General features: G+C 27.7%; 1 protein-coding gene across 1 annotated transcript; it reads left to right on the top strand.

Moving 5' to 3' along the window:
• The first annotated feature begins 709 nt into the window (after positions 1–709).
• On the top strand, positions 710–5,460 carry LOC132921015 (cdc42 homolog). The gene is made up of 7 exons (XM_060983813.1): positions 710–1,301; positions 1,491–1,627; positions 2,546–2,618; positions 2,699–2,808; positions 2,870–3,067; positions 4,293–4,402; positions 5,032–5,460. The coding sequence occupies exons 2-6, from the start codon at positions 1,523–1,525 to the stop codon at positions 4,380–4,382; spliced, it is 576 nt and encodes a 191-aa protein (XP_060839796.1). The 5' UTR covers positions 710–1,301; positions 1,491–1,522; the 3' UTR covers positions 4,383–4,402; positions 5,032–5,460.
• Positions 5,461–20,059: the final 14,599 nt, after the last annotated feature.

Here is a 20,059-nt window from a genome sequence, read left to right as displayed (position 1 = left end):
AAAAAAAGTTATTAAAGGTATGTTTAAATAATTAGTCATAACAATATGAAATACAATCTATAATATCTATATAAAATAATGTAAATTCGTTAGATTTTTCTTTTATTCAGTATAATAAATATGCTGTTAGAAAAGCCTATAGGTACAAATTCCGAACAAGTTTATTATCTCAAATCATATATCTAAATAGAAAACTCATAATTTTTTGATGTATTTATATTTTATATATCTAATAATAATAATATCATTTTTTACCTTAAATTACATTTTACTATTAAAACCACGGATTAAGATTTAAGATAGGTATCTTAATATAGTCCGTGATTAAAACCACGATTTAAGATAGTATCTTAAATAGTGATTAAAACTAATAATATTATTAATTTTTAAATGAGGATTTTTTAAATCTTATCCCAAAATTCATTTATTTTCAATGTCAAAATTCACTTCTGATAAGGTCGAATGTCGAATAGTCCACGGCATTTTAGAGACCATTAGCTGCTGTTATACAGCAGATGCTCAGTGTTGATATCAAATAAATATTTATTTGCTTTTGCGACCGGCATGCCATAAATCATAATTATGTATTCGTGCCGTGTCCTTATCAGTTATCATTTCCGTCAACCGCTTCTGCGCCGGGAGAACTGTCCGGTACATCGTTTATCCCGTTCAGACCTCAGATCCGACGACAACGACGACGACGACGACGAAGCTCAACCTCCACGGCTCGCACAGTGCGGCAACGTGGTACGAGATTCCATCCGTATCCCGTATGTGGTTGCGTGCGTGCGTGCGCGTGTGAGTGTGCGTGTGTCAGTGTCAGACTGTCAGAGTGTGTGTGTGTGTTGACGCCCGAAATTTTTTGTTATTCCGTCACACACGGCACACAACACCAGTGTACAAGTACAGCATAAAGGATCGTCTGGCTTTTAAGTATACGCGAAATTTGTTGCCGTCTTTTTTAGCGGTCTTTCTGTACGTACGCAGTGTTTTTTTTTCAATTTCGTCCTCTCCCCACCCACCTACACCCGCAGTACGCGCCGGCCCAGCCGAATTACATGTAGCGTAGTACTTGTGCGTCTCGTAGACGATTTTGTGTTTTTGTTGTATATTTTCGTTTTTATTTTTATTTTTTGTTCAATTGCGTTCTGCCATTTTTTTCTACCGACGTCGATCCGCGCGTGTTGATCTGCCGGGTACACTCCGTACACAGGTTGGAGATCGCTGCAGGCAGCGTTCGATTGCGACAACGACGACCAGCGAGAACACTTCTCTAGTGCTCTGTGCTGCTTATTCACCAGGTAACCGAGACTATTCGAAGAAAATACTAATTATGTTAATAGTCATAGAATGAATACCAGTAGTTATAATAATTTTTTTCTCTATCATTGTCCCGTTCAATGTGCCTGCAGTTAGTGTACGGTTAAGTGTGATGTGCATATCGACTATGCGTTCGTTAGCCCGTTGTAATTATATTCGTTTTATTTCAGTGTACACGTAGGAGTGTTTCCATAGCGGCAACATGCAGACCATCAAGTGCGTTGTTGTTGGTGATGGAGCTGTCGGTAAGACTTGTCTGCTCATATCGTACACAACAAACAAATTTCCTTCAGAATATGTACCGACTGTAAGTACAAATTACTTAAATATCAATCTGCTGTATTATTTATGTTTGGTTATACTTATATAATTCATAAAAACCACAATTTTATTTTATGTTTGATTGTATCCTTAAAAATTAAAAAATTCAGATTTCTTTTAAACATATAAAACAAATTCATTTCAAATAGTAAATCTACTATTTTGTGTAGTTAACAAAAAAACAGTAGTAGTAGTAAATTGTGAACAAAATATTACTTTTTTATGTATCTATCATTATTTTTTTAATAAGCACATATACATTTAATTGTATTATGTATATATTAAGTATAGGTAGCAATGATAGCATACATAAATAATATGAAAACAAACAATAATTAATGTACCTATAAATTATATTATATATATGACAAATTGTACATATTTTGATTTAGGTTTAGGTATCTACTTCCCATAAGTGTAAATTAAATTAAATGTAAGTTAAATGTTATTATATGATAAATAAATATTTTAAATAAATATACCACTGCTTAGTACCTTTAATTAGGTATATAACATGTGTATTGTTATATACATAATTAGACATTATGTAGGTATCTAATATACTACGACGATTATATAACCTTTAAACTTTTTATCTTAATATGTTGTTTGATTTGATATTATTTATGCATATGTTAATCTCTTTTGTTAATACATTTTTTTATTGGATTTTATGTTTCATGAATATTTTTATATTTATAACAATATATATTCATAATAGAAAGAACTATGTGTCCCCAAACAATTATTATCTTATTTTATACATATTGGGTATGATACTATGATATAACCCACCAACAATGACAAATTCAATATCTGTACAGATAATTTTGTTATCATATGTGCATGTATCAAACAGTATAGTTACTATTAATAATGTTATAATGTTACATTTTTGTTTAAGGTTTTCGACAATTATGCAGTGACAGTTATGATTGGTGGGGAACCATACACATTAGGTTTATTTGATACAGCAGGTAAAAAATGTTTAAACATTAAAATAGTAATTTTCAGTTTTATATACTCTAATTTGTTATGCTTATTCAATAAATATTAGGTCAGGAAGATTATGATCGCCTCAGACCTTTGAGTTATCCACAAACTGATGTGTTTCTTGTTTGTTTCTCTGTGGTTTCACCATCTTCATTTGAAAATGTCAAAGAAAAAGTAAGAAATATCTTAATACATTTAAGTTGTTAATTGATTATAACCAATATGTATTTTCTAGTGGGTTCCAGAGATAACGCATCACTGTCAAAAAACACCATTCCTGTTGGTTGGCACACAAATAGACCTTAGAGAAGATGCCACAACTGTGGAGAAACTAGCCAAAAATAAACAAAAATCAATATCATTTGAACAAGGAGAGAAGCTAGCTAAAGAACTTAAAGCTGTGAAATATGTCGAATGCTCAGCACTTACACAAGTTAGTATAATGGAGTTTTGATATTAATAGGAATTTGATTTATAAAGATTAGCTATACGTGTAATATAATAGTAAAAAGAAATACCAGTGAAACTTTTGAATAGTGGATTCATTTGGTCACCAAAATTATGTTTGATGTTTTGAAAAGGTTCAGTTTTTAGTGGAGATTAAGATTATTTATATATGTAGTTGATAATTTAGAATTTTTATTTATTAATAATAATTATTATTTGTGTATACAATTTATAGATAAAAACAAATAAATATTACATATTAAAATTTAAATAAAAGTTGGGTGTATACATAATATAGTTTATCATTAATAATACAATTTTTAGTTTGTTTAAAATTATTGTAATTAATTTGAATAATAATTTAATAATAATAAAGAGTGTTATTTATAGTGTCCAAAAAAATCCATTGTATGGAACTCTGATAGTTAATTCATCATAAGTTCCTCCTTGTATTATTTCTCAGCTAAAATGTATAGTATTAATAATATTTGCTTAATGAGATATTCCAATACATATTGTAAAAAATATTCTCTTATTAATTATAATAAAAAAAGATTATTAAACAAAAATAATTTAAACATTTTTCTTTGGTCATTTCCTCGTCAATACTACTGAAAATAAGAATTTTTTTTAGAATGAAAATGGAGTTATCATTACATAGGTATTATTAGAATTATAATAGTCCATTTCAGTAAAATTAAACATTTTTAATAATAATAAAAAAAAATCAGAATAATTGTATACATTTTTGAAATAAATGTAGGAGAGTGAGATGATATTATGTGCGTAAAATAGTTCTCTGTACGTTTATTATACTCATATACTTATCTAATTATCATTTATCACTAACACAGTATGACTGATAGTGATGCTTATGAAGTTGCCCATATAATATTCCTTAGAATCTAATAGTTGTAAGGAACTTATAAATAAAAAAATTGTTTACATTCCAAGTAAAATATATGATAAGAATAAATAGATATATGCAGCACTTGTGGGATTCAATTATTAATGATAAAAATGCTAACTCAGTAATTTAATTTCTTTTATGTTATAAATGTTATAATTTTAGTTATTTTTACACTCTAAAAATAATATTACTATATGCAATGTCTGATGTAATTTTTTAATTTATAATTTTGTATGCCTTTATAATACAATTGAAATTTTATCTGTTAGCTATAATACTCATATTCTTTTATTGTTTACAGAAAGGACTAAAAAATGTATTTGATGAAGCTATTCTTGCAGCTTTAGAGCCTCCTGAACCAGTTAAGAAGAGGAAGTGTGTTATATTGTAAGGCTGCGGATAAATAAACAGGTGCGACAATTATGTCATAAAAATATTTAAGATAAAACAATTTAAATCATGATTTAGCATGGATACAATAATGAAATAATAATTATTTTGTTTTTACTAATCTATAAATATATATATAAATAATTTATTTTATATTTTACAAGAAAATATGTGCATTCATTGAATAATAAATAAATAGGTTTTTTATACGCCATAATTATTTGTGGTTGTTTTTGTTTATTATAATAACGACCCAATTTATTTTTAATTTTAATTTTTTTGTTCTTTTGTCAATCCTTTTTATGTATCATTTTATGTTTATTAATATATTTTTTTTCTTTAAACGTTAATATTCACTTGTAACATCAGTTACTTATTTGATGATTAATAATATTATTAAGATACATTTTAATTAATAATTATTATTAACATTTAAAATAAATACAGCCATAATATGAAAATAATATTTTACCACATTATGTGTAGGTAGGCTAATAAACCAAAAATTAAAAATTGTATCCATTTACGGAAATAGGTAAATTGTTGTCTGCCGAAAATAATTTTAAAAGTAGACCTAACAGATATTTTTTTAAACTAACTTTTTTTACGCTTAATTGTATTTCTATTTTTTTATAATTACTGATTTGTAGACCAATTAATTTTAATACAATGTTAAGTGAACAACAACTCAAATGCCTCAAGACCTTTTTTATGTCTTTGAACTTGCAAAAGTACAAAATAATTGTATAGTCAAAATTGTACTTTCAATTGCTTATGGATGTTGAACTCTTTTCTTTGCTTTGAAGTGATGAAGAATAATATGACGTTCAGATAATGATAATTATTTATACAATCAAAATGTTTAGATAAAAAGACTTACTTATATTATATATATATATATTGTCAACCTCTTTAATAATTGTTGTAAACTGCAGGTGCAATGTTTAAAGTTTCAAATGGTTGTTCAATTAACTTAATAAAATAGACGAGTCTAGAAATACTTTATATAATAATGTTCTAGATGTTATGGATCATCTTGATGTCACATTGGTTAAATAAAATATTTATTTTTAACTGGCTTTTTAGTTTTATTGTTTGTATCACATTACCCAAATCGATGAAGTGTTATTGTCTATGGATAACTGTCTAATGAAAGTTATTTTATGTGTAATCAATGAATTTGTACTTTACTCAAACGACAATAATTAATAATTATCAACACGACATTTAATTATTATGTATTATGATGTACGAATTATATATGTATATATTATATTTCGTATTTCTCATATTATGACCTTTTGTCTAGTGAGTCTGACGTAAATTAATTTATATTATAAAAACATCTAGCTGGTATAGCTAAGTATCTAACATTTATGATGTCGAGTTATTGAGACATTTGACTAACTGCTGCTATACGTGAACGTTTTGTTAGCGGATAGCTAATGTTCAAAAAACTCTAACTACCTCTATAATATAATGGTTATTAAAACAATTATTATTTTCAGGTTTTGTGTTTCCGCGGATAATAAATTATTAAGAACAAAATAGTCATGATTTTTTGTCACTTAATCGAGTCAGTGGGCGCGAAAACGTTTATATTGGTACATACGTAATAGATTCATTTTTGATGGGGGAGGTAAAAAAAATGAATTAATAAATATCTCGCGATCGGTCGTCAAACAAAAAACTTATTCAATATAATATTATAGCCACACAGTATGCCGCGGCCGTCGTGGTCGAATATTGGTGGGGCGAAACGGTCACACTCCACTCACACGCACGCAATCCGATGCGTCATTTCTCTTCCGGCTAGCGTGTGCACACAACAACGGTCAACTCAACGACAATACAATTGTTGACTCGTTGGTATGTGACGCACACGCATGATCTTTATAGTGAGGTTTAGGTAGGAATGATATTGGTTATACGGTGATCGGGGCAGGGCAAGGACGTGTGGAATTTAAACTCGTCGTTCATCATATTTAATATATAGGCAAACGTCTATCCAGTTCCAGTGTCTGTGATGCGACAAAACCGCCTGTAAACAAATATAGTATGCATATTCCGGTATTTGTGTTGCATACCGATTTGAATATTGTAAAAAAAAAAAAAAAAACCGTGAAAATTGTAATGCTGGGCACAATAATTGCGTGTTGAGTGTATGTATCTTATTGTCATTGAGTAGGTCACTGTAATGGATGTGTTAAATTTGAATTTGAAGATAAATTATTTCATTTACGAAAAAACGATTCTGAGCGGACGCTGTCTTCGGTCTTTATAACTATAAGGATATTTTAGTATACAGTGTTTAATAAGTTTGGAAACGGCCATTAGACTAATTGGGACTGATAAACGACAAATGTGATATAATTAATGAGGTTATTAAATATTCTATATTATAAATGTACAGCAGAGTTATCTGTTATTGTTCTATTTGGTATTAAAATATGCATGCAGTAATTAAGAGTTTCCAAACTAATTATGTATAAGACCTAGTATATATTTTGTATAGCTTTTTCTATAAAAAATAATAAATAAAAACTTAATACGATAGGTAGTTAGAATTTATTTTTGACCAAAACATCACATTTATATTTTAATGCCGATTATATATTTATAAGTTTTAACATACTTATATTGTTTTTATTAACTAGTAAATAATGACAAACATAGAACGGTACAAGGTTGATACATTTTGTTTAAAATGCTATAAAATGGTCACTTATGTCAATGTCAAACTACCTATTACACAAATAATAACATTTGTTGTACACTTGTACGGTATACATATTTTATCCGGTACGAGTTTTTTTTTTTAAATTTATATAGCATGCTATAACTACTACTATGGAGTAGTTAGGTTTTAAGAATATTTATTATATATTAGTCAATAATTTTATAGACTATGTCTGAAAAATTTGATCAAGAAATAGTGAAACATCTGTGGCGCCATCTGTTTGTTTTTCAGCGAGTTGTTAGACTCTTTCTATACGAAGTCAATGACGACTTAACTTGAACTAATATGTTCATGAATTGATTGCATTTAAATCTTTTTATGAGCACCAGGCGTAATCTACTGAATTTGTCCACATCACAAGCAAACGGGTACAATGATCTAATCTCAACTTGTCTGTGTGCCGTATTTTATATTTGTTCACCTCATTTCAGACGAAATCGGGTAATATACAATTATTATATGTTATAATAAAGATTTAAGGGTAATTATACTAATATTTAATGTTAATTAATGTGAATCGAATTTGGGGTCGGAGAAAAAATATGCAAAGAATATGTTGGAATGAAAAAAACACAAACGAAGCCCTCTTACACTTACAGTTACAGACAATTGAAGAAAAACAAACTTTAATAGACACACTAAAGAAAATGAGATGGTGGATGATAAGGCATGAAGCAAAATACACGGTTTAATAACCGAAGGAATGATTGAAGGAACGCGATTAAGTCTTAATCATTAAGAGGAAGACCCATCAGAACAAGATACATTAGCCAAATAATGAAGGATGCTACTGATGAGAGATGAGTCACATCCTACAATGAACTCAGGGATATGGAAAACAATAGGAATGAATGGAAAAATCATTTGTTAAAACTAATCGTTGGATTGAAAAACTAAAAATATAATATAATAAATTGGGTATAATTATAGACCTGTATTTTGTATTCAAAACCATCAAAATAATTGTATATAAAATATGTGTAGCTTATATTTAACGGAGTTCAAGACTTAGTAAATTTACTGGCATTATTTAATTTGTCACGCGTAACGCCGTGGAGGATCAGCTGTTATTAATAAATGTTATTTTTACTGTATAAAATCAAAGGCCTAAAACGGACGACCCTTTTAAAAATTCACTGGGTTTCGACCGAATTTCATAAATCACTTTTTAATTTTCAGTATAGTTTAAATTTATTTATTATAATTGACTCGATAAAAACTGACATTTTTTTTATTTACACATTCTTGCCATTGGTTACAGAAAATATAATAGGTATCAAGATTGGATAAAATTTTAGACTTGTATTTATAATTAGTCAAAACTCAAAACAACTCAAGTACCTGTGTAAAAAATCCATTCGGTTTGTATTGAACGAAGTTTAAGATGTAAATCCAAGGGAATTTAATTTGTCATGGAAAATGCCATTCAGGATCAGTTGGTAAACAATATGTTTTATTGACACTTCGTCGTTTTTGTAGTTACTATCATAATCTGAATTGAAGCCAACACCACTACATAGATATATAATAATATAATATAATTAAAAAATATAATAATATGGTCGTTAGATATTATTATTATTTTTATACGTATTTTTTATGATTTTAATAATAAACTTATAGTAACACGGCCACGTGGATAGGCAATATGGCTACATCACTGTCGTGGGTCATTTTTGGGTTACAATAATAATAATATGATAATATTGAAGGTAAAATGTAAACGCTGCAATAAACCTGTTTTTTGAAGTGAACCGAATTCGAATAGCGTTTATTATAATTATGATAAACATGAAGCATAAAATTAGTCAACATTTTCATACATTTTTTCACACCAATAAAATGTTAAATATTATCAGTCAAAATATTTCTATTTTTCTTATCTTCGCAACGACAAGGTATACATAATAACCAAAATAAATCCACGTTTTTCATAGATTTTGAAAGAAATAAGACATTACACTATATTTTATTTATTTTAACGTAGTTTCGTTATACTAATAATTATAATACATAATGTTGTATAATATACATTTAACATTTAGGTCAGAACTTTAAAGGGCGGTGGGGTAGGGGTACGGGAGATAGAAGTTTATAACCGGATATACCTATAAAGTTTCCTGGAGCGTGTATTTATTATATTATAATATATTTTACCTGTAATAATAATATAGTTTGGTATAATACGTGATTAACTGATGAACTGAATAAGCTTATTGGTAAATATAATATACTAGTATTATACGTACTATAGTATTATAGGTACCCGGTTACAGTTGAACAATAAAAAAATATTAAATGTTGTAGACGTTGTAGTAATGTAGTGTTATAAAATAGTATGTGTTAAAAAAAAACATTACATCAATGCATTAAATGAATGTTTTAATATTCTACACGTTTAAATTATTAAAGCATTATTTAAAGCGTTTTATTACGTCCTGTAAACAATTCTAAAACGTAATATTCAATTTTTTCCCATGGGATATTGTTTAAGCTTAACCAATAAATTATTTATTGTGTCTATAATACAAGTTTTTAAGGTAATAATAATAATAATAATATTGAATAAAAAAAAAATACTAATTTTCACTCGACGCGACTTAACGAACTATAATATCAATAAAATAGTTAATTAAAATAAAGATTGATTAACACAATACTATATCTATTAACTTTTATAATAATATGTCTTGTAATTTATTCATCCTTAATATCTAATATTTATTTGATTAAAGTACAATCGAAAATTCTAATGACCAATCAATAAAAATCGTTTATATAATATAATTTTAATTGTATTATTTATTTTTAAATATTAATCCATTGAACTGCTAAAAACTTTTTATTTTAATTTCAATTAAATTAAAATAAAACATTTAATTAAACAATAATACTTTTATTAATAATCATTTTTCCAGTATCGCAAAACCATTTATTCTGAACTTGAAACCGCGATGAAACTAAATAAAAAAGATTATAATTTCACTTTTTATACCCGAAAAACTTTGAAACAAAAATAAATTGATTTGTTTGTTTATTTAATTGTTATATATTTGTTTTATCAATTTATTCATTCCATCTATTTACTTTTTAAGATAACTCTTAGGATAAAAATGTCAAAAAGCTCCCCGGTTGATATTTCATGAAAATTACCGCCAAACAATGGTGTATTATACTGCATTACTGTAATTTAGTGGGAGAGAAACGCCTATTTTGGGTTTAGTTGTCATAGAAATTGGGTGTATTATATTATTTTGTTCGGATTCATATATTCATACTTCGAGTGTAAATTATTTATTAGAAAAACATATTGATAGTAGAAAATATATTAAGTTATAGTCGTATAGAATTAGAATACGGAATAATATAAATATAAAGTCATCGTGTAGATTTAGAGTTGGGTAACAAAAATGTTGTTAGTATTTTTAAATATATTATCTATCTTACTAGTTTTACTAAGTTACTCTTCGTTAGAACTTATAATAATCTAGTATACATATTAATTAATGTTTAAATTAAGTCGCATTATTGGTATATTATGTTTTAATTAAAATATTTAATGTGTATTTAAATACATTAAATACAATTTTTAAAATCAACACCAGTCTTGATGTGACTGCAAAGAAATATTTTAAGTAATTGTTGATACGTTTAATTCGTATAATTTTAATTTTTTGGATTATCCTCGGAATTCGCTTATCCGTGGATGCCCTGCCACCCTATTCCGCGGATAATCGAGAGTTCACTGTATTATGAAACTTATTTTTTTTATACTACTATTTATTTGTAGTTGACAAATTTAATATTGTGGTTCTCTGTATGTATTTTTTTGAATTTTGAATTTTAATAACGTAATAACTAAATAACAAAATAAATTTAATTATATTAATTACTAAAGATATACTTAGTATTTTGTTTTTTTAAACGTGTATAGGAACATTTACGGTTGGATTTTATAAAAACTGATAATATTTTTCTGACTTATTATGATATAGTTTTATTAAAAAAAAAACATTGATTTGTATTATATAGGTATCAATTATTAGTGGTTGATTTAGGATTTGTGTGTGTGTGTGTGTGTTGGAGGGGGTGCAAACATTGTTAAAATTAATTTTGTAAATACAATTTAGGATTTGAAGTTAGATCTTACAAATATAACTACCCAGGGGGTATGTGTTTATGTGACTTAATTCGAGGATTGTGAATAGTTCATATTCAATACAGTGTAGTTCCTTATTATTATCTTTTAAGATAAAACGAATGACGAAACTTATTTATTTGTTTTTACTTAATAATAGGATTAAAAAATAAATTATTAATATTAGTATTGTATGTTTTGTATTATAATAATATATTAAAATATAATATATGTATGATGCGGCAATTCCAAAAATAATTAGAGTGTAACAATATATAATATTATAATTTATTGATAACTACGACTTTGAATCATTATAATAAATTATGTTTAGGATATTTTGTAAAGAAGTTTTTTTATTTATTTTTAATTGAAGTTTCAACGTGAATTTTATAAGCATGTCCATTAAAATATTACATGAATTTACATTTATTTGTATATTCACGCATTTTTTTTATAAATATACAATCTATGTAGTAAAAATGAACATTAAAATTTATGAAACTATGTTGTTATTACATTTAGCTTATGGTTTGAAATTTGTAAATGAACTCTAATATTTTTGTGTGGCTTTGGTTCTCACTGATGCTCTTGCAGACTTGTTAGGTGTTATGCACAGATATATATTAGATGTTTAACTCTGAGAGTACTGAGAGTAGTGTGGCAATTATCACACACGCAGATTATTGTGAATTATTATTGATAATGTAGAAATGTACTAAGAAAGTGTATCCAATTCTGATTATGATGATCAGCGTCTAGACGACGATTAAAATAAGGCTTGAACCATAATATTTTAATATGTTTTTTATTTTTAGTTTGTTTGTTGAAGATATTGAGTTCTAGATTTTTTTTTTAAAGATTGATGTTTTAATGTCTGTGAATTTTTATATTACTAATTATTGTTGGATTTGAAATTCATTGTTTTCGGTTACTTGATTAACGAATTGATATACTTTTTCTTTTATCGTTATGGGGGTATGCGACGATACCCACATGAATTAAATATTTTGTTTGTTTTGATTAGTGCTGCTTAAATATTTTGGCTGTTAAATAGTTTTATTTTTAAGTCCGAGGGGAGCGTTAGATATATTGATTTTATAATGATGAGTTTTTTAATTATTATTTTTTTATTTTTATACATGTCACCGGTTTTGGATGAAACGTTTTAGATTTTAACTTTGTGGGTGATTTCTGACAGCAAATCTGATCGAGATGGTCAGGAAGTTAAAAGAAAAAAATTATCAGTAATTTAAAGAAAAAACAATTTTCAATCAAATTGATATTATTTTTTTTTTAGTGTTTCTCAAACACAAATAACCTGAATAATATAAATAAATATGTGAATTTTTTACCAAATTGTAATAATATAATTTTCTATGTATATGGTATGATTTAAAAAATATTTTGACCCATTTTAAGTTATCAATAGAAATTTATACATTTTTCATTTAATTTTTTTCTATCAATTTCGATAAAATTTTAAAAGCTTGAAATTGTACTACAAGGTTTCTAATACCTTTTTCGTATTGGTACCAATTAAAAAATATTGAAAATAAACTGTTACAATATTTATTTATAATGGTTTAAATTAGAATTTTGTGGAAATTCGTAATAATTTCTCAATACGTACTAACAAATTCAAAATATAATAGTGAAGTTTAGAATATATTATGAATGTAATTATTTATTTAAAATACTCGAATAACCTTATAAATTGTTATGACTTAAGTTATAATAGTGGCTGTAATGTTACATATTGATTTTATTTTTTCATTGTAAATAATTAATTTGTATTTTAACTTAATATTTAATGTATTGACAGTTATTTTTTAAATTCATATTTTTGATTTATAGCTCATAATTAAAAAAAAAAAAAAAAAAATGCAATACGTATTATACTTTAACACTGTAGTAGGTAAATTGAATAAATAATTTACGGTAAACGGAGAAGTTGAGGTTGTAGCCTTATAGGGGAAATTCTCATGCGTAATTTTTGGCACCTGCACACAAAACAAAAATAAATATGTTCAAATTAGTCCACAGCGGCGTGAACGTTTTTTCATTTGTCCACGGGACGTTTTAATATTTTATCTCCTGTATATTGGATTAAGTACTATATAGTGTTATTGTGTCTGTTTGCTATTGTTGTATCACACGTATATGATTTCTGGAGTTTCTAAAAAAAATAAAAAATAAATGTTAAAAAAATAAAATATTTTTCCGCCGTCACTTTAGCGGTGTGTATACACTGCAGGGCTGTACAGTATCTATTGTGTTTAACAACTGCATTCCGCACACCGCGTGTTTGGTTGTCAGCGCGCGCGTTCGATGCCGTAGTAACGGGTCGTGTTGCCAGTTTATTAGCTGTACACGAGGATAGAGTCAGTGGTCCAAACGGAGAAACAAATCGCTCGTGGCCAAGAAGAGAGCTGTCTCGACTCAAAAACAGTAGTTTTCCGGCAGAGCGGTTTAAAAGAACATTGAAGTGTATTATTACCTACTGAAGCACGATAACACAATCCAAAGTGGAAAAAATAAAAATGGGAAATAGACGCGATATAGACTCTCGCAGGTCGCCGTACGCGGGCCCCGTGTATATAATAATATATAATAAAATGTACACGGCGTGTGTACGGCGCGTTGACGTAACGCACGAGCCCATCGATTTTCCCGAGGGAAATCTGAAAACGAATTCGAGTGGTGTGGGTACCTGTACCGGAGGTGCGACTGTCGCACGTGCAGCTGCTCGCTATACATATTATGCGCACCGTATATTGTTTTGCGTTTGTAATTACTATCGTGCCTGGGGAATCACGGGGATGGACATATAAAATACACTATATATATATATGTATATATAAAAGACCGTGTAAGAAAATGTACATGTTTTCATTTCGATCGAACTCGGAGAACAAACACCCTTTCCCACTTAAATGATAATAACCGTTTTGTTTTCAACTAGTATACGCAGTAGAAACAAATAAAAACGGACGTAATTGCTACAGACCGGAAACTTGTATATTATTATATTGCGAGAGTAACGGTTCGGAATAGTGTAGTATAGTGTATTATATTGTTTATGCGGTCTTCGGAAAAATCTGTAGTTTCTGTTGAAAAGATCACCGGAACCAATCTCTAATAAATCAGGAACGTCAAACAAACCAGTTTTAAATTGTATATGATACTATTTTCTCGAAGATCACACAAACACACACACACATATATATATTTCAATTAAAAAGTAACCATCACGTCAAATATAATAATGTGTTGTATCGAGAAAAAAACTTACCGTCCTCTATTCGGATTTAATTATAAATAAGATAGGGTTTTCGTTTTTTTTTTGTTTTAAAAATAAATACCTTTAAAATTGTATTAAACCTCTGACGCAAATGTTATTTAGAATGAAAAATATTTAGCTTACTTTTTAACTTTGTGCCCGCCCTACCTGAAGTAGCATTGCTGAATACAATTATTTCTGTAGGTATTTCTAATTTCGAACCCTATGTTATTGTCTTCGAGCATATTATGTAAAATTGAACTTTTCATCAAACACGAGTACAAAATGTAAATTATACGCAACTAAAAAATTACATGTATGCATAGTGCAATATAAATTAAAACGAATAGCTCGTATATGATTTGAAATAGTCTAGTGCCAGTTGGGATTCTTCAAATATATTATGAATTTGTGACCAATGATTTGGAAATATAGCGTATGCATAGTAAATTCTCCACACCGCTGTCGAAATTGGATTAGCATATGGATTTTTTCAATGTCGACCGTAAGAAATAATTCAATGTACCTCGAGAGATCGCGAGCTTAGTGAATGATCGATAATGTCTAATAATGTGAGCGACTCGTCCGTATCTCTGTTACGGTTATGCTTTCACGCACACGGACGAGAATTATTGTAAACTAAAAGTCATTTGCATAATTTTAAGGGGTACAAAAAAAGTTTTGAACCTTTTTTATTTTGTAGAAAACTCGTGTTATACTACGGCCGTTGCTGTACAAATGGTTACATCTTTATAGTTCTATATTGTACATTAAATTAAGTTTTACATCCGCAGATCTAAATACAATGACTAATCGAAATAAAATACGTTAACACCGTCTTCATATTATAGTTCAGTACAGAAGACACATTTTTTTATGAGAAATGCGTTGTTAGTTTTTGATCTTTTGTTGCCAGAGCCTTTAAAAAAATAAACCATACAGCTTATAATGTTACATACTTACACAGGTACAAGTAACAATAAACAAATACATAATATTTATAGTGATAATAATAATGCATAAACTGTTGTGTAAACTGTATTATAGTTAATAATACTAAAAGACGTATAGTGTTGGGCAGAGTAATTACAATTATAAAGGACATTCCACAAAGTAAAAATGTATTTTAAAATCAACATTTTACAAAGAATTGTTTAAAAATGTAACTCGTAATATGAGTTTTATTTTATCTTATAAACAATATGTCGAGTTAATAGAAACCATTTTGAAAATCAAAGGGTGAGATAAAAAAAGAGCCAAAGACTTCCATTTATATAGTTATGAGGTAACTATTTTTTAAAAAGTTTTCATTTTATTTTGTTTAAATATTTATTTATTTTTTGTCGTAGGTTTGATGAGTTGATTGTACATGCAAAAAAAAACCATATATTTTCCCATAAAAGACATTTTGTTATATTATGTACCCGACAGAGAGCTGTTAGATGTATTGCTGACCTCGTACATTTTAATAGGACATGGAGAACAGGATTAAATGATCAAAGAACTTAGGAATATAACTTATATATATAAATATATATATAACACGTAAAGGTATAGACATTTTTGCATTTTTGTGAACCATGTCAACAAAAACAAAAAGGCTTGAAAACAGTTTCTATAGTTAAACCTGTAATAGCTATTGATTTTAACTCTCGTTTCTAAGTGGACTTAATTGACTTTCAATCAAATCTTGATGAAAAATTTAAATTCATAAATTCATAATGGTGTACCAATATCAGATTAAAAAGTTTGCTGTTCTCAAGTCTCTTGAGTTTAAATGAACCGAATAGATTTATAACACCATCAGTAATTTTTAAAGGACAAGGTTTTTTCAATGCTTAATAAAATAATATATGTAACTCTAAAATATGTAATTCTTCAACAATAAGTAATAAGAAATAACTATATTATATATTATAAGCTAATAAATAATAGGTAAGTATTTATAGTATCTATTATAAGTTATTTTAAGTTTATAATATGACAAACAATTTAATTTATTTATATTGTCTAAAACAATTTTTGCATTTTATAATGTAATTTTATAAAATACATAAGCAATATTTCAATTAACCCTGGGTATTATATGTTCTATTAAAATTGCCTAAAGCTAGTCAGCAGTATTCATAACACCTAAGTTATTTATATTTCCGGTAACATATTGTACATCAATTTATACATATTACTTGTATGAATAGGCACAGTATAATTCTGTGATAAAGACTTATGATTCTGACAATATGACAATATACATTTATAAATCCATAATATAAAGTGTTCAGATTGCATTTTAAAGATTAAACTATTTTGTTACAAAACATTAAAAATAAGTGACGACCTTATAAAAGTGCTGCTTTATTAGCGGTCGTTTTCCTAGCGCCCCCCTCCCAAATTAGTGTATACCATATTGTACAAAAGTACTGCAAACCGAACGACGCTGTCGGACAAACAGAAATACTGTTATTAGTTTTTCGGTCATGTGTTTTCAAGCCGAGTAAGTAACTTCGATAATAGTAAATAATAATCTGTACAAAACGGATATCGCACGTGGCTGCCCACGCGTAGTGTAAACTGGTTAAAATACGTTCTCGAATCGTCCGCCGGCAGCCACATTACAGTGAATATAATATAAATATATTATTATGATCGCATCTTAGTCCGAGTCAATTGTTGTACTGGCACGGTACAAATGGACAATAGTACAGTGCGTTATCGCGGAATTCGGGTCATTAACGCGGCTTTGCTCGTCTGACTATTATGCCGTCCTAGGCGGACATGCGCGCCGGTCGACAACTGCAATCAATGTCAGAGTAGCAAAAACCATCAGATCTATTGTGTATGTACGTGTGTATGTGTGAGTCTGTGTGTGTGTGTGTTTATGTGTTACAAAACAGAAAAAATATCATTTGTATAGTTTGCATTCCTGTCCGCATTATATCTATTTAGAAACGTATCTTAATATATAATACTATATAAAACGGTTACTTTTTTAACGAGTTTCTTCATAATATATAAATAATGCAATTTTATCAGGGTTTGTATATGAGCGAATTCGTAACAAATATATGAGAAATGTATTTATTTTAAGAATATATTTACTAAAAAGTTACTTACAGCTAGCTATTCAATTTTAGTATCAAATTAATTTTTTTTTTTTTTTATTATTTCAAAGAATTTAAGTTTGATTGGAATAGGTTATGAGGATAATATCAATGCGCTTGTTTTTTAGTTTATTATTATCGATAAGTAAAATGTAAATAAATAAACAACGGACAACAAAAGAAAAATGAAAAAAAAAATCCGTCGGTATAGCAATATTTTAAAGGGAAATATATATTGGTAATTGATTGGAAATGCATGCGTAACGGACGTCTTTTATCGTGGGACTGTTTGTCAAATACAATACATTTGTACGTATGTATATACTATATGTGCACAGATATTATATATATATATATACATTGTGTTACAGTGCCGTTCTGGGGAGGGGGAGGCATTCTACTTTTTTCTCCAATTTTTGCCATGTTAGAATACCTACGACTCACCTATTACTTTATGACCCGTCTGTTCATTACACGCTTTGTTCATTTTGTATACTATACATATACTGCTTTTTTATGACTTACTAATACATTGTGTTGGTGACTACGGTATATATTTAGCATAACAATGTATTGACATTTGTTGTAATTGTAGACCATAGAATTAATGTAGTATTACCTAATTAATATGTAAGTAATCATATGTGTTGTAAACATAAAATTTTATTTTTAATTCGAATATTATTTCAAACAAGAAATATTAATTCAACAAGAATATAAGAGGTTTTAAAGTTTTAACTTATAACTTTTATAAACATATAATATAATAATATAAAACAAGCCACAGCTCTCACATTACACAAATAGGATAGCTACAAATAAATGAGATTATTATGAAGCAACTAAAGTTACTAAACAAATTTAAATGATTGAAAACATAACAAAAGTCACAGTTTGTACACGAAATCGCGATTAACAATTAACTGCGTGCGTTCGTAGTATTTGTACGACCTACATACCAAATGTACAATAAATAAAAACGAACAGTTGTCTCAAAGTTCCATTATTTCAAATTATAACATTGTGTTGTATAGGAGTTGTGGTTAAACCTATTATCTTTATGGCTGTATGTATGTAATACTGTAATTAGGTACAGTGTGTGTGGCGGTCAACCTACCTATTTATAAATAAATATTGAAGGCATAGTGATGGAATTGAAATTGATAATTTCAAGGGGGTAAGTGTCCCCGGTGTACCCCTAGCTACGGCACTGTTGCGTTATCGTAAACCGATTGAAATTAAAATTATTAGTTAGCACATGAAGTAATTATCTTAACCCGAAGAAGGCTTTTCGAAGGACTCCAGTTTTTTGTGTTTAAATTATGCAAAAGGAAAACATTTGTTTTTTGGTTTTACATATAATATACAGCGTCTGCAGCAGTTTGTAATTAATGGTTTTTAACAAACTGTTATTTTGTGTTAAAATATAAATAGTAGTAGGTATACATGTCATTTTAAATATATTAAAATATTTAAATAATTGCTTGAATATAAATTGGTTAAATTTGCATTTACCTAAGTCTAAAATCACGAATTAGTTATTTTAGATACGTAAGTTGTTATAATTACATCTAGTTGTGGAAAAATACCAAACAACTAACAAGCCTTATTTAACAAGGTTTTGTAGTTTGAAAAAGGAAGAATTTGTCATATACGTTTAAATCATAATTGTATCTAGTGCAGTATAATTACACTGTATTATAAAATATTAATTATATTTTAAACGAGAGTATATTATAACATAATAATATCGTAAATTAATAAAATAATTTATTTCTGTAAAAAATTGAAAATAATATAATTGGCCATTGAAATCGTCCGACTTAATGCATAAACAGAATTACAGAATTATATTGTATTTGAAGTTTAAAATATGATCTAATGACCGATAAATTATGACATATGCATAAATCAACATAAAATATTGGTGAAAATAATAAAATTGTTGATAAAAATATAAATAACGTAAAAGATGAATAATTTAAATTATAGTATAAAGTATATATTTCACAAAACTTTTAGATTTTATAGTAGCGATTTAAATGTAAATTTTATCAAAACAGTGTTAGGTACGCGTAAATATCAATTACTTTTTTGAAATCTATTTATAATAAACGCTACAAAGAACCAGTGGACATTCAAAGTCTCTATGGTCATTATTTTTTTTTAAGAACCACAAAACAACTAGATATCTTGTAATTTTCATATTTTTATTTTATGAATAATACTGTATTTATACACAAAATATTATCTTAATAAAAGTTATTAAACTAGAAAAATTTTTAAAATGAGGGATATTACTGGATAAACTGGATTTAAATCGGATTTACCGCGCATAAAAATCTTCAATCAAGTGCACCAAGGTTATACGTCATATCCTAATAGTATGTATTGAAAATTACAATTATTTAGTTAT

Source organism: Rhopalosiphum padi, chromosome 2 (genome assembly GCF_020882245.1).
Source record: "Rhopalosiphum padi isolate XX-2018 chromosome 2, ASM2088224v1, whole genome shotgun sequence".
Lineage (NCBI taxonomy): Eukaryota > Metazoa > Arthropoda > Insecta > Hemiptera > Aphididae > Rhopalosiphum > Rhopalosiphum padi.
The sequence above is the reverse complement of the archived record's forward strand: the minus strand, read 5'-3'. Positions and strand labels throughout refer to the sequence as shown.